The sequence below is a fragment of the Sphaeramia orbicularis genome, chromosome 1 (genome assembly GCF_902148855.1).
Source record: "Sphaeramia orbicularis chromosome 1, fSphaOr1.1, whole genome shotgun sequence".
NCBI lineage: Eukaryota > Metazoa > Chordata > Actinopteri > Kurtiformes > Apogonidae > Sphaeramia > Sphaeramia orbicularis.
Genome location: NC_043957.1, coordinates 30,476,148 through 30,490,091, shown reverse-complemented (window position 1 = coordinate 30,490,091; position 13,944 = coordinate 30,476,148). Strand labels below are relative to the sequence as shown.

Here is a 13,944-nt window from a genome sequence, read left to right as displayed (position 1 = left end):
ACATTGAGTTCCTGTATATTTCAACAAAACCAATGACCACCACAGTTAGGACCACTGACATTCTACTGATATTTTAATTTTTGCTCAGGTTGGTCCATTTCCTGCTCTGTTATATTCAAACCAAAACCCAGGTGAACGAGTCTGGTCCTGGATTAAATGGAGGAAAATACAGACTTTCATAGTGTTTCTCACAGTTTCCAAACATAAACGGATCTGGTTCTTCAGTCTCTCAGTAATTACCATATTTGTGCAGAAGTGCAGAAGACAGTAATTTCCAATACATAGAACAACTCTATTGCAGTTTTTAGTCAAGTTTTAGTAGTCAGCAGAACAAAGACAGTTAAGGTTTCTTATGTCCTACTTTAAGCAGCTGCTGTGTCCTGGTGTTCTTAGATTTTGGATGTATCTTCCTTTCCAACAGTAGCTCCAATGTAGAACATTTTCGTACCTGCCTCAGTGATGTCCCACATTCCAGGAGCTGGTGTCATCGTGATCTAGGTTCACTGGATAAAAACCTTAGCAGCAGCAAAAGAAATATCTACACTAAGTGGAATACAGTGATAATTATTATGATTAATTACAGTTGTACTTTCTCTCAAAGGGCTGCTGTTAAAAACCCTACTTTGTAATAATGTCCTCATTAATAACCAGCATCCGCTTCCCTCTCTTAGGTGTGAGTCGCACTGTTCTAACTCCTTCGATGCATGTCAACTTTAGATCATTATGCTCTTGTCTATCAACACCCACATGCACATGAACTGAGAACAGCTCATACTAACAGTTCGCTTTATAATCCTAAGATAATTATGTATGATTACATAAATTCTTTCTGCTTTAATGGTGAGCCTGTAAAGAGCTCAGTGTGAACATAGTACTGTTTTAATCGCTCTATCTACTGGAGGATGAAAATTATTATAATTATTGTTGAAGGATGTATGTGCAGGTTTTATAGACAGTCAAACAGAAAGGCTGTTGTTCTGTTAATGATGGATGTGTGTGTTTGAATCTAGCCCCTCGAGATGACATTAGAAAATTTAGCTGTGTTTTTCTGTCCATAAAGGGGTAATATATAGAATTGGTAATTCTACACTAGACCACTTAAGTGCTCTAGTGTGTGATTTGTGGTTTTACTTTGGTGGTTTTCTGTTGAAAAACCGAGCTAAACTAACAGAGCTATAATGTAAGCTCAGCTGATGCAGCAGATGAAAACTAGACAAGATAAAGTGTTATTTTGATCGACTATCACATAACCAGCTATGAATTTGTTTAAAGAGGAAAACAAGATGATACCATAATACAGATGTGTGAAGATAGTGAGCCTCATACCATATGGCATTAGTTTCTTCATTCACTGTGGGACACCAACAGAGTGACTCGTTACTCCCTCTAGTGGCCACAGAAATCCCTGACTCATCATTGTGAATAGATTCTGTTCATATTTCTACAATCCAATACACGAGTGCTTTAGGTAGAACTTCAGAGCTCTTTATTGCAAAGAAATACTTCAGTACAATAATCTTAATCAATGAATGACTTCAGATGAATAGTGGACATTCAAATTTTTAGACACAGTGGATATACATATACACGTTTTTGTTTGGAAATGCAGACAGATAGCGATGATGACAAAAAATACATTGTAAACACTTTACAATAAAAAATCACCATTTATATGTTTTACATTTTTATGATATGACTGAACATTCTCAGTGCTCATTATGCTTATTTAACTATAAAGGTACACATATGTGCAGAGAAAGGTCACAGCTGGCGTCTGTCTGTTTTCCTATAACTGAAGGGATGGCAGTTGAGTAATGTTTCATCTCCGCTTGTGAATGTGGAGGATGTTGTTACAACTGGGGCAGGAATGTACCACATCTTTGCAAGAATCCACACAGAATGGGATTAAACAGCAAGGCCAGCACCTGTTGAAGAACCAGTTTGCATTCACCTAAGCATGTCTGTTTGTAAAGAAAACTGGAAGGTGAGGATGCTTGGGCTTTACTTACAAGAAGATTCCAAGTATGCCACAAATGAGCCAGGTGAGCATGCCAGTTTGGTATGATGTTTTTGTAACAACAGTAGTCTGGCAGTGAGGGCATGCCATCTGTCCAGGACACTCCGCTGGAAACTGCTGCACCACCACCACCTGGCTCACTGGGATAAAAAAACAAAACAACACAGCACTCTGAAAACCATACACTCCATATTTCCATCCACAAATGGAGTATGCAATTTCTCAACTGGCAAATAATGCTCGCTAGTTTTGCAGATCATAAATTTAAGGTGTGAGAGCAAAAGCTGTGGAGAGACACATACCCGGTTGTACAATCTGAGCTTGGGTTGTGTACTGGTACGAATGTTGTTGGACAGTTGGACCTAGGAAAGCAAAATGTAGTTAGAGAAAGACCAGACAAAACACAGTGAAAAGCTTTATGTCCAGATGTTTCAGACCACACTCATAATGCATGATACACAAAATGTATTAACCTCCTAAGACACAGCTATGGGTTTTCTGTCCACATTTGTGGACAAGAGTTTCACAACTTTGTACAAAAAAAAGAAAAGAAAACTGTCCACCACAAAGGACATTCCATAAAAATTTAAAAAACTGTATCTGAAAAAACTGTTGCATCATGATGTTTCCCATATAGGCACTTATTTAGTAAAAAAACAAAAAAAGCTTGTACTTTGCTGACATTTCCTGGGTCTTAGGAGGTTAAAGTTTCAAGGAACCTAAAGGTTTAGTGTGTAATCTCTCAAGGCATGAGTGAGATTGCAACTGAATACTGAAACAAAACGTAAAAATTATTTTAATAGAGCCAGTGTTTGTTTTATGTAGACTCTATATAAACAGTGGATGAACCCTCTGTCTATCACCACACTGGATTTATAGTAACAAGTGGGTGGACTTAAAGAGTGAGGGATTGAAACCAAAAAATTCTGAATACACAGACCACGTCCAATAACAGTTTAGTAATAAATGCCTCTAAAAATTTAAGCTACTTCATAAATGTTATCACATACAGTTGTGTTTGATAACAGTAAGGTGAAATGTATAAACACACTAATTATAGCTACATCATAGACAACGGACCATATTGTTCAACACATATTAATGTTAACATCCATTAAGTTACAACAGTTAATATAATTTCAGACTAGTAAAGTTTATGACAGGATTGTCTGACAGTCTTGTTGGTGTAACTCTTTAAACACAACTATGGCAAAGCTGTTTATCAGGGAGAAAAATATGTTTAATCAGTAAACAACAGCTCTGAATGTCCAATTCTGTAAATCACAAATAACAGGCAAACACAGACAGACTCACCTGTCAATCACAGTGGCCTCTGCCTTATTTATACAGAACTTTATACAATTTATACATAACTTCTGTCTGAAACAGGTGAGTTATATAAAAACTCACCCTGCCTGTACAGTTGTCATGAAGGGAGAAATAAATTACTGAGACTAAAACCAGTTTTGCCCTAGGTTGTAAATGATTATTTCTGCTTTAAAGTTGTCCAATTTAAACTATGAGTCTATGGAAACTGACACTTGGTCCATTCTGATCTTTTAAGCCCAGTGGATATTAATTTAATGTGATGAAACACTGATGATTTTATGCGTTAGATTCTCCTAAATTCCCCAAAGTCTTACTCACCGGAACTTTAAGTGATTAATAAATCTTAGGTTTGATAAATGGACACAGATTCATTTTCTTTGCCTCTCACCTTGTTCGACCATAGGCTAAGGTTGATAGACCCCTGTACTGTAGTCTTGAGGGGGACCAGGGTAAGGTGGAGCCGGCATGGCTGGGAGAGGCATCTGCTGCTTCTCCATGTTATCTGATGGAACAGGAAAGAGAGTCAAAAAACAGGACATATAGGCTACATTCACAGTATTGTATTATTTTATTTTATTTTATTTTATTTTATTTTATTTTATTTTATTTTATTTTATTTTATTTTATTTTATTTTTCTTGCATAATCACATTCCAGAGTGAACTGGGTGTTTGGTTTCTATAAATAAAATTGCTGATACACACAGTGAAATCTGTGTATTTCATTCCTCACTTAAAAAAAATACAAAAAAAGAAATAAAAAATTAAAAAAAAAAAAAAAACTTCCTGACTTCCTGTGTTCTTTCTTGGCAGAGTCAATCTTATTAAGATGATAATTCTCCCCAAAATTACTTACCCTCTATCTTTGCTCTTTATATCTCTGAAGAGAAACAACTTTAAAGATATAAATGAAGCTCTCTCTGACTTTAAATGGGCTGCCAGAAAGTCTAAAATAAAATTAAATATTAAGTATTTAATATAATAATATATTAAATACTCAAAACTGCAGCATTTGAATACTGAAAAGCTATCATTCCTACAGAAATCATGGGAAACTCAGTTGAAAACAACAATAGATACTGAAGTATGGGAGGATATTTTACTTTTACCTTCGAACATATACATATGTAGCAGATTCAGGGAAATACAATCTAATATCGTACAAAATGTCTATATATCTCCATAAATGTACAGTAAGTATACAGCAGGAGCCTCTTCAAACTGCCCAGAATGTAAGACTATTTTAGGGACAAGACTTCTCTGCCTCTGGGAAAGCAAAAAAATTCAACAGTTTCGGCAAAACATATGTGCTGAGGTGAGTCACAACTGAGGTGAGTGTGGTAAAGCAGCAATTACAGCCTAATCCATTATTGTGTCTATTGGGATATATCCTTGAATCATTGAGAACACATAAGAACACTGTTCATTTTTTGCTTATGCTGGGCCAAAAGGTTGCTATGACCAAAATGGGTAGGAGAAGAAACTTCTTCAATACATCTGTGGAAGATTTTGTATGAACGGTCGGTCAGAGCGACCTCTTTACAGCAAAGTGTTGAAGTATCTGTGAACTCAGAGTGCAACTGCCTGAAATGTTAGGCCTAATAAGAATGTCAAATAAAAATGTTAAATAATGTATGTCATGTCAGTGGGTTTCATGTATTACGCAGCAAGTGAACATTTAGCCCTTGAAATTGACGTGTTAAAAACAACCAAATGACCAAGAGTAGGATCCTGAACAGCTTTGACAATGGAGAAATTGTGGTGGTTAAATCACTGGGTCAGAGCAACTCCAGGTCTTGTTCATTTCCAGTGTAAAGTGGCTCGTACCTACCAAAAGTATCTAAAGAGCAACAGCTAGAGCTCAATCAATCAGCCAACAAAACTATGGGAGTATAATGTTATTACCATCTGTCTAATATTGTGTAGGTTCTCCTTTTCCCACAAAAACAGCTCTGACCCAGGGCCTAGATAGACTCCATCTGACCTCTGAAGGTGTGCTGTGGTATCAGGACCAACACGTTAGCAGCAGATCCCTGAAGTCCTCGAAGTAGAGAGGTGGACCTTCATGGATCAGATTTAATTGTCCAACACCTCCCACAAATGATCAATAGTCCTGGCTTTGGGATGTCCTTCCTTGGTCCATTTTTGTTCAGTACTAACCACTTCAGACTAGGAACACCCAACAAGACCTGCAGTTATGGAGATGTTCTGACCCAGTCGTCACCGTTACAATATGGACCTGGTCAAAGTCACTCAGTTTTTTACATTGATAATTTTTGTTGCTTCCAACACATCATCTTCAAGGACTAAATGTTCACTTGCTGCCTAATACCTCCAACCCTGTGAAAGATACCATTGTAGTGAAAAAATCAACATTAAATACCAGATCTCCTGTCAGAGGTCAGAATGTTATGGCTGATCGGTGTAAAGGTCAAAACATCATTTAACCTTCTGAGACCCAAAAAAGTAAATGTTTTGGCTTTTTTACATTAAATAATTGTCTTGATTGGAAAAAATTCATGATGCAACAGTTTTTTCAGATATATTTTTTATTTTTTTAATGGAATGTCCTTTGTGGTGGACAGCGTTTTTTTGTTTGTTTTTTTGTATGTAAAGCTGTGAAACTCTTGACCCCTATAGAGGACAAAAATGCAATGCCGAGTCTCAGGAGGATATCACAGAAAAACATTTGAACAAACAGGTTGGTTTCATGGGCATTTTGACTGTTACCATGGTGACCAAGAGATGAGTTAACCTGGGGATAAACATCGCTCCGGTGTTAAAGAAAAAGCAGGAAATTTTACCCTCTCCTCCCTCTATGGATCTGCTCTAAAATGTTCAAGGTTTGTCACTGACTAATGCTCTATCCTTCCATCAAGGCAGACAGAAACACTCGCATGATCACGTAACATCCTTGGCAGAGATAAAGACACAGAAAGAGTGGGCTGAGATGCTACACTGAGAACTGAAGTAAAAGCTCAGAGTTTATAACCTAATCTAAAAGTGGAAATGTTTGGCAAACAGGTTGAGTAACAGTGAGTCTACAGTGAAACCAGGAATCTCAACTATGCATTCTCACACCCTGTTAATGAAAACTCACTAATCAAGTTTCAGAGTTTTTTCACGTCATAAAAAACACTGTTGCATGGAACTAAGGAAGCAGGTTCAGTCACATTTGACTAAACATTTTCATGTGGCAAATTAGTTAACAGTGAAACCAAAAACACCAGCTGTCCCGTGACAAAAGGTTTAGCCAACTTTATGTCAGTCTGCTCCCAGAAACACAAACAAGGGCAAAGGCAATAAAATACTGTCTCGGAAAATGTCCAAAGGTCAGAGTTATACATCTCTTATCAACCATTTGCATGCATTTACAGAATAAATGTCAACAGCAAGTGTAAAGAAACTACTGTCATTAAGTTTTTTTAATCTGCACCCTGAAAGCACAGGTCATCATTATCATTAGTTCTCACAGACTGGATTCATGCAGCACTTTGTCTTAGTTAAAAGTAAGGACTGTGAGAAATACTGGTGGGTAAAGGTGAGTAATTTTACTACCTTTGCATCTGTGTGTGTGTGTGTGTGTGTGTGTGTGTGTGTGTGTGTGTGTGTGTGTGTGTGTAGCCAAAAACACTGTAGATAACAAAAGTGAACACACTGCAATTAAGAAAACAGAAGCAAATTCACAAAACACATGCAAATGGAGGTAATATTTTGAGCTGGATAGATAATATAACTAGAAAAGCACTTGGAGAGCCAAGGCAGACCTCTGCCAAGGCCGATCAGCACCGCATACCCCACCACCACCACCACCACCACCACCAAAATGAAATCATTTGTTCCTTTTGCCAGTATCAACATTTCCTGAAAATTTCATCAAAATCCATCCATAATTTTTTGTTATCTTGTGAACAGACAAACAAACAAACAAACAAACAAACAAACAAAAAAGACAAACGCCAATGACAACATAAGGTAATAATAATAAGCAGTGCTAAAAAAACAAAAAACATGGAACTGAAGAAATGAGTAAGGCAACATTTGAAAGACATAAAGCATGCAAAAGTGACACAACAATAACACTAAGACAAAATTAAACTAAAAATAACCTGAACTGAACTCATGCTTCATTCACCAGCTTTTTCAAGGGATTTAATTACATTGATGATATTATGGCAGTGTTTGCTCAGTTTTTGGAAGTACCAGGAATAGATACTAAGTGAACCCATAAGTTTTTTTGTTTTGTTTTTTTTTTTAATTATTATTCATTTATCTATTTTTGCTAAATAAGTGTTAAAGAAAACTGTGGATGTAAAATTCCAACTGTAGCTCATTTTTATCATCAACAGCGAGCTCACTTTTTGTGTCTGACAAGGCTTACTTTTGGTTTTAAACATTTCTACTGTTTAAATTTATGTCATTGTCGATTTGTTTGTTTTTGTTTTTCAAGTGTGGAACTGACCGCTCTCAAAATGCATGGAAAAACACAAGCATGATCTTGTTCAGCCTGTATGCGTTAAAACGACTTTCCCATAATTAATGTCTCCTTTAGTTTTCTAGTCATTTCTCAAATGTAAACTGAACACTCAACTATAAAAATTAGGTTCAGACTTCATCTAAATGTAATATCTTTCATATGCAAACCTAGGTGTGATTTTTTTTTTCTCTCGCCACAAAGTAAATTAACCATATTGATAGAAATTTTAAAAAAAAACTTTTAAAGTGACGCATGATGATTACCTCAAACATGAATAATTTTTTTTTTTATTGAAAGCCTCCACCTGAAAACAGACACATGCAGCTTACCTTGTTACGTTGTCTGGATGTTGGGTGGATGCTCGGAACTGCTTCTGCCTCTGGTGTTTGAGAGACACTGAGAAGAACAGTAAAAGAATTATTAGTGTAATGTGACAGAGAAGGTGGAGCAGCAGGGTGGGGAAAAAACTGCAGCAACTGTCTTATTGTTCAAATATTTATTCTCCCTCTCCAACATAAACAATATTCTGCGTCACTGAAGATGCTTTTCACCTTACATTGATTATTTTTACAACAAAGCTTTAATTATGAAGATTGCATATTTTTTACTATATGTTGGAGCCTAAATACATTTTTGTTTGTTTATTCCTCTTTTTTCTTTTGATCTTAATTTAATAATGATTTTGGATTGTGGGTGTGAAATTATGGGACCTTATGATGCACTTAAATTATCCACTCCTTTGGTGAAGTTTAAAAAAAAAAAAAAAAAAGAGTACTTTAAGTTTAAATTATTCAGAAATATTGAATTGAGATTGTAGATGTGTTTTTGTTGTTGATTTTTAAAAAATTTTTATATTTTTAATTTGTGATTATTATTGTGTGTAGGCTTGATGCTGTACACATTTAAGTTGATGTAAGCAGTGTATTAGTTGAAAAGGATAGGCAAAAAATAAGCTTTTGCTTCTAGCCTATTCCTTTTTTGGTTTTTATGTTTATTATGATTGATGTCCTTAGTACAATGATTGATGTAAAACCAAAAATAAATTCATTCATTCATTCAGTAATTGTTTAGTAGGTGTGGCTGTGATGATCACCACATGTGCAATTCATCATGGGTGTTAATATGGGTGTTGCAAGATTACATATACCTGCTGCGTGAGGTGGGCAGTGTGTGTGTGAGGACAGCCCCAAACAATTTTCTAACCGTGAGATACAGAGTAAATTAAGTTGGTCGGTGTTTTCACTGTTTTTATGTTAAGCGGCCTATTTTGTTTATTTACAGAAAGTATATAGAACAATGATTGTGACCTATAATGAACACTTGGACATGATATCATTGAATAAATGGATTGGCACATCCAAAAACGAAGAAAACCAGCAGGACATTCATTCATGCACTCGTCAAAAAATACAACAGGTTGAACCCTTCCACACCATAGTAGTGGCTAAAGGTAAAGCCACTACACTATATTTGTACTTTTTTACTTATTTTATCCTCATCAGTATGTTTGAATACTGAGATTTCATTGGTTAATAGAAAATGTCTTATTTTTGGCTCCATTTGAAAGTGTCTGGAGCACAAGTGTCAAACATGCAGCCCGGGGGCCAAAACCGGCCCACCAAAGGTTCCAATCCAGCCCACAGGATGAATTTGCAAAGTGAAGAAGATATTAACAGTCAAGGGCGTCGAACTTGAAAATAATAGCATAATAACCTAAAAATAATGACTCCAAATATTCTTCTTGGTTTAATGTGAAAAAAATAATATGACATCATGCCTATAAATAATGGCAACACCAGTTTTTTCTCTTTGATTTATTGCAAAGAACATTAAATTCTGAAATCCTTTATTAATGAAACATCAATAACCTGAACAAATATGAACAACCTGAAATGTCTAAAGAAAAATAAGTGTAATTTTAACAATATTCTGCCTGTTTTGTGCCTTGGTAGATCTAATCTGTTATGTACATGTATAGGTCATAAGTTGAGGCATAATATTGATAAAATTATTTCTTCTTATTTTTCTTCAGAAATTTCAGTTTTTTCAGCTTATTCACATGTTTTTTGTTTGGATAGTTTGTAAAATCTAAATGTTTTCATAATTTAATGTTATTTTTTGCATTTAAAAAATTTGGAGTTGTCATTATTTATAGGCTATTATGCCATTGTTTGACCGGTCCGGCCCATTGGAGATCACATTGGGCTGAATGTGGCCCCTGAAAGAAAATGAGTTTGACACCCCCAGTCATGAAGCAAATTACGCTCTAAAAAAGTGGAATGAAAGGGCCACATTACACATACACAATATATAGATTTTAGTTTTTATTGCATGTCCCAACTTTTCTGGTAATGCAGTTTATTTATCTAAAAATAACAAACAGTGAATCCATGGCACCAGCGACACAGTTACTGCTTTAATTAGTGGTAATGTTTTAATGCACATGACACCAAGTATGGTAAATAAAAGGTGTTTTCTGTGAATGGACCTATTTTTAGCGCAGGTGACTAGTACAACCTGATATGCAACTTGACAAGAGGAGAATGTCCACACATAGACTCACAGGACAAATCTTAAAGTGCACAGTACAAGTGAGTCTGTCTGCGGTTATGCCTAAAAATATTTCCACTGGCTGCAGCTTCAAAGAAATCATGGTTTTTGGTGCAAAGTGAAGCAGTCTGATAGTAAATGGATCAAATAGTTATCACAAAACATTTTATGATCGTCAGAGTGTGTATTTGTGTGTCACTTACCGTCAGAGGAATGTGCATTTTGCATGTTGCTGCATTGGTGGAATGCATTGTGGTTTGGAGGATGGATTTGTCTTGCTACTGGAAAGCCTTAAACTAACACAATAAAACCACCCATCTCATGTTACTGCTCTCCTGCAAACAAGTGTGACTCAGAGTAAGAGGTGTGCTATTCATCTATGTCACACTACGATTAAAGAGTCTTATGCTTTTCATTTACTGTGTGTTTGTGCCTGTCTGTTGGAGCCTATCCTACTATGTCTGCCTATCATATATGGTACTGCAGGTCTTACACCAAATTCAGATTTTTTTTTTTTTTTTTGCTGAAATCCAATTTTTTCCCTGGTTGTTCACATTAGTATTCAAATGCAACTGTCATCAGACTCGTGCAGAAGAAAAGATAACGTCATACACAGCACATTGTTTTTATAGAAGTAAATATGGACTGGTATAAATCCTGGACATTACCTTTTCTTCATGGTATCAATGAAAAGATCATAGAAACGCATGTTAAAATTTTACATAACATATATCCCACTAACCTATACTCATGGTTCCTACAGGTTTCTAAAAGTTAAATTTAAGACTTTTTAAGACTACTTAGGGTGACATGGTGGTGCAGTGGATAGCACTTGTGCCTCACAGCAAGAAGGTCCTGAGTTCAATTCCAACACCAGTCAATGGGGGTGGGACCTTTCTGTGTGGAGTTTGCATGTTCTCCCTGTGTATGTGTGGGTTCTCTGGGTACTCCACCTTCCTCCCACCATCCAAAGACATGCACTGATAGGTTAATGGGTTAATCTAAATTGCCCATAGGTGTGAATGTGAGAGTGATTGTTCGTCTCTATATGTTCAGCCCTGCAATGAACTGGTGATATGTTCAGGGTGTACCCCGCCTTCGCCCAGAAGTAGCTGGGATAGGCTCCAAACGACCCCCGTGACCCTAGTGAGCATAAAGCAGGTTCAGAAAATGAATGAATGGATAAGACCACTCAGAACAGAATTTAATGCCTTTTTCACAGCCTATTTCATGGCCATACTGGCAAAAATTTATGACATAGAATTTAGGAAAATGTATTTATTTACTCCAGTGCCTTGATTCCCACTGCTCTGAGTCCTTTCTCACTGGGGGCTGCAAACTTAGTGATAATTGGTTCCTAATTTCAATATAAATTGTCAGGTTGGAACAGATGGAACTGAGTGGACTAATGTTACTTTCTTTGCAGTTTGGACATTTCCCAGACACATCTACACACATACAGCCAACAAGTTTATGGCAACATAATTTAAGACCTACCATATGAAATTCAATACCCTTTTAAAGACTTTTTTAAGGTATTAAATACAGATTTGTACATTCAAGACTTTCAAGACTTTTTAAGATCTCTCGGGAACCCTGTATTTTGTTCAAAATATTTAGATATGAAAATACATATAGTCTACATTTTTTACCTTTTGCAAACATCATGTAACATTTCAGCAGAAGTAAGTCACAAGAGAGTAAAATTGGGTCATAATCTTCATGCCTTAATATACCACATAACTGTGAAAAGGCAGTTTCATTAACTAACATGTGTCATACAGCACATAGTCTATTGCAACAGCACAGACCCTTCAGTCATGGTGTCAAACTAAAACCTTCCCTCTACCCAATCAACTCAGCTACTCTCCCCCCACAGGAACAACATGAGTCACATGACTACACAACACGTAATAGGAACTAGCTTTTAACGCATATTTTCAACATGCAAAGTTGCACACCATCACATGTCTCAGCAACACCGCAAACCATGCTAGTCACATGACTCGGCACAAACCGTCCAACAATGCAATCGGTGTGGCTCGCTACAATAATTTAAAAAAGAAAAGTTTCTAATTGTAAGATTTTCATGTGTGAATCCACATTTTATTTCGATTCATTTTCCCTACTCAAAAAGCAACAAAAACATTACAATTCTTTAAAATGGAATGATTACACCGCCTTCCAATGATTGTGTTGTCTATTGATTATATTTTGTAAATTGTCTAAATTGCCTGTAATGTTTGATTGTATTGTTGGAGTTCTTTAATAAAGTTTAAAATAAATAAATAAATAAAATTTTAAAAAAGGAAGTAAATATGGATCTTACTAAGTCCTGCCTCCTTTGGCACAGAATTGTGACATCTGTTGCATTTCAGTGATGTAAAAGTTTGATGAAATTTGGAAAACATTGGATATCTACCATATTTCGTACCATTCAGTATGAATTGGCAAAAAAGTTAGATTTGTGCCACTTTTGCCTGCAGTGTGAACGTAGCCTTAGTTTTCTGTGGGCCTGAGGGGGCCTGTTGAAGAGTGTGATTAAAGCTGATACTTGAACAGAGTTGGAAGATGTAACTTGTATGTAAGGCTGCATTGTGACCACTTGGTGGAAACATTTAACCAGAAATCTCAGGAGTCATTTGTACAAGGAGTAGGACTAAGGCTCCTTTTCTCTTTCGGTATCTTCATACTCATTGTCTGGAAAAGTGAAGCTCTAGTCTCATAATAAAATGAAGACATTCTAATCTCACACAAGATTCAGCATCTGTCTCTGTTTGTAGAGACAGAAATGAAGGTGAGCAAAGTGATGTTCTATTTGTTGAACTTGTTTGGTTTGGTTGGTTCTGCTGCCTTCCACATCCACATCCCATTGACGAAGGCAGTGGAATGGTGTCAAATTGATCCCGAGGAATACACAAGGGTTGTAACCACTGTCAGCAGAGGAAGGCACCGAATGGAATGGAATGAATCTAAATTTTGGTACAAACAAAGGCTTTCACTGTCTCGTCTCTTCCTGCATATTTTCAGTAAAATGAACTGATTTTCATCTAGAGTGTACCGCCTGAGCCCATTGGTTGCTGGGATGGGCTCCAGCACCCCCCGCGACCCTCTTGAGAATAAAGTGGCTCAGAAGATGACTGACAGAAGATAACTAAACTGATTTTTTTTTTTTTTTTTTTTTTTTTTTTTTGATATATGTTTTCAAAAGAGCAAAACCAGCCCAGCTGAACTTCGAAAACTACCAGAAAGAATGAAGACCTGGACAAATGAGAACTCATGCAGAGAAAATGAACTGATTTTTTAATGTATTTTTGCTGTTGTCAGAGGCTGTCACCACATTCACTCATTCATTTACTTGCCTGAATGTGGTTTCTGATGTGGTGTCTTACTTGTCTGATGTAATTATGGTACTTCAAAGCTTTGATTTCACTTAGACTATGGTGTTCACCTGACTCTACTTAAACCTGACACATCATCCTGGCCAGAAAAATATTGAAAAATCTTTGTCATAAGAAAAAATTGAATTGAATTGTTGGATCAGTTACTCCAGTAAACGTATTAAAACACACT

At 36.3% G+C, this 13,944-nt stretch overlaps 1 protein-coding gene across 1 annotated transcript; it reads right to left on the bottom strand.

The window, feature by feature from the left end:
* Positions 1-1,467: 1,467 nt before the first annotated feature.
* LOC115420526 (LITAF domain-containing protein-like) lies at positions 1,468-8,229 on the bottom strand. Its single transcript, XM_030135869.1, has 5 exons — positions 8,151-8,229; positions 3,735-3,848; positions 2,320-2,379; positions 2,010-2,157; positions 1,468-1,925 (listed from the first exon to the last, which is right to left on the bottom strand). Exons 2-5 carry the CDS (start codon positions 3,745-3,747, stop codon positions 1,820-1,822), a joined length of 327 nt encoding a protein of 108 aa, XP_029991729.1. The 5' UTR covers positions 3,748-3,848; positions 8,151-8,229; the 3' UTR covers positions 1,468-1,819.
* Between the last annotated feature and the right edge of the window lie 5,715 nt (positions 8,230-13,944).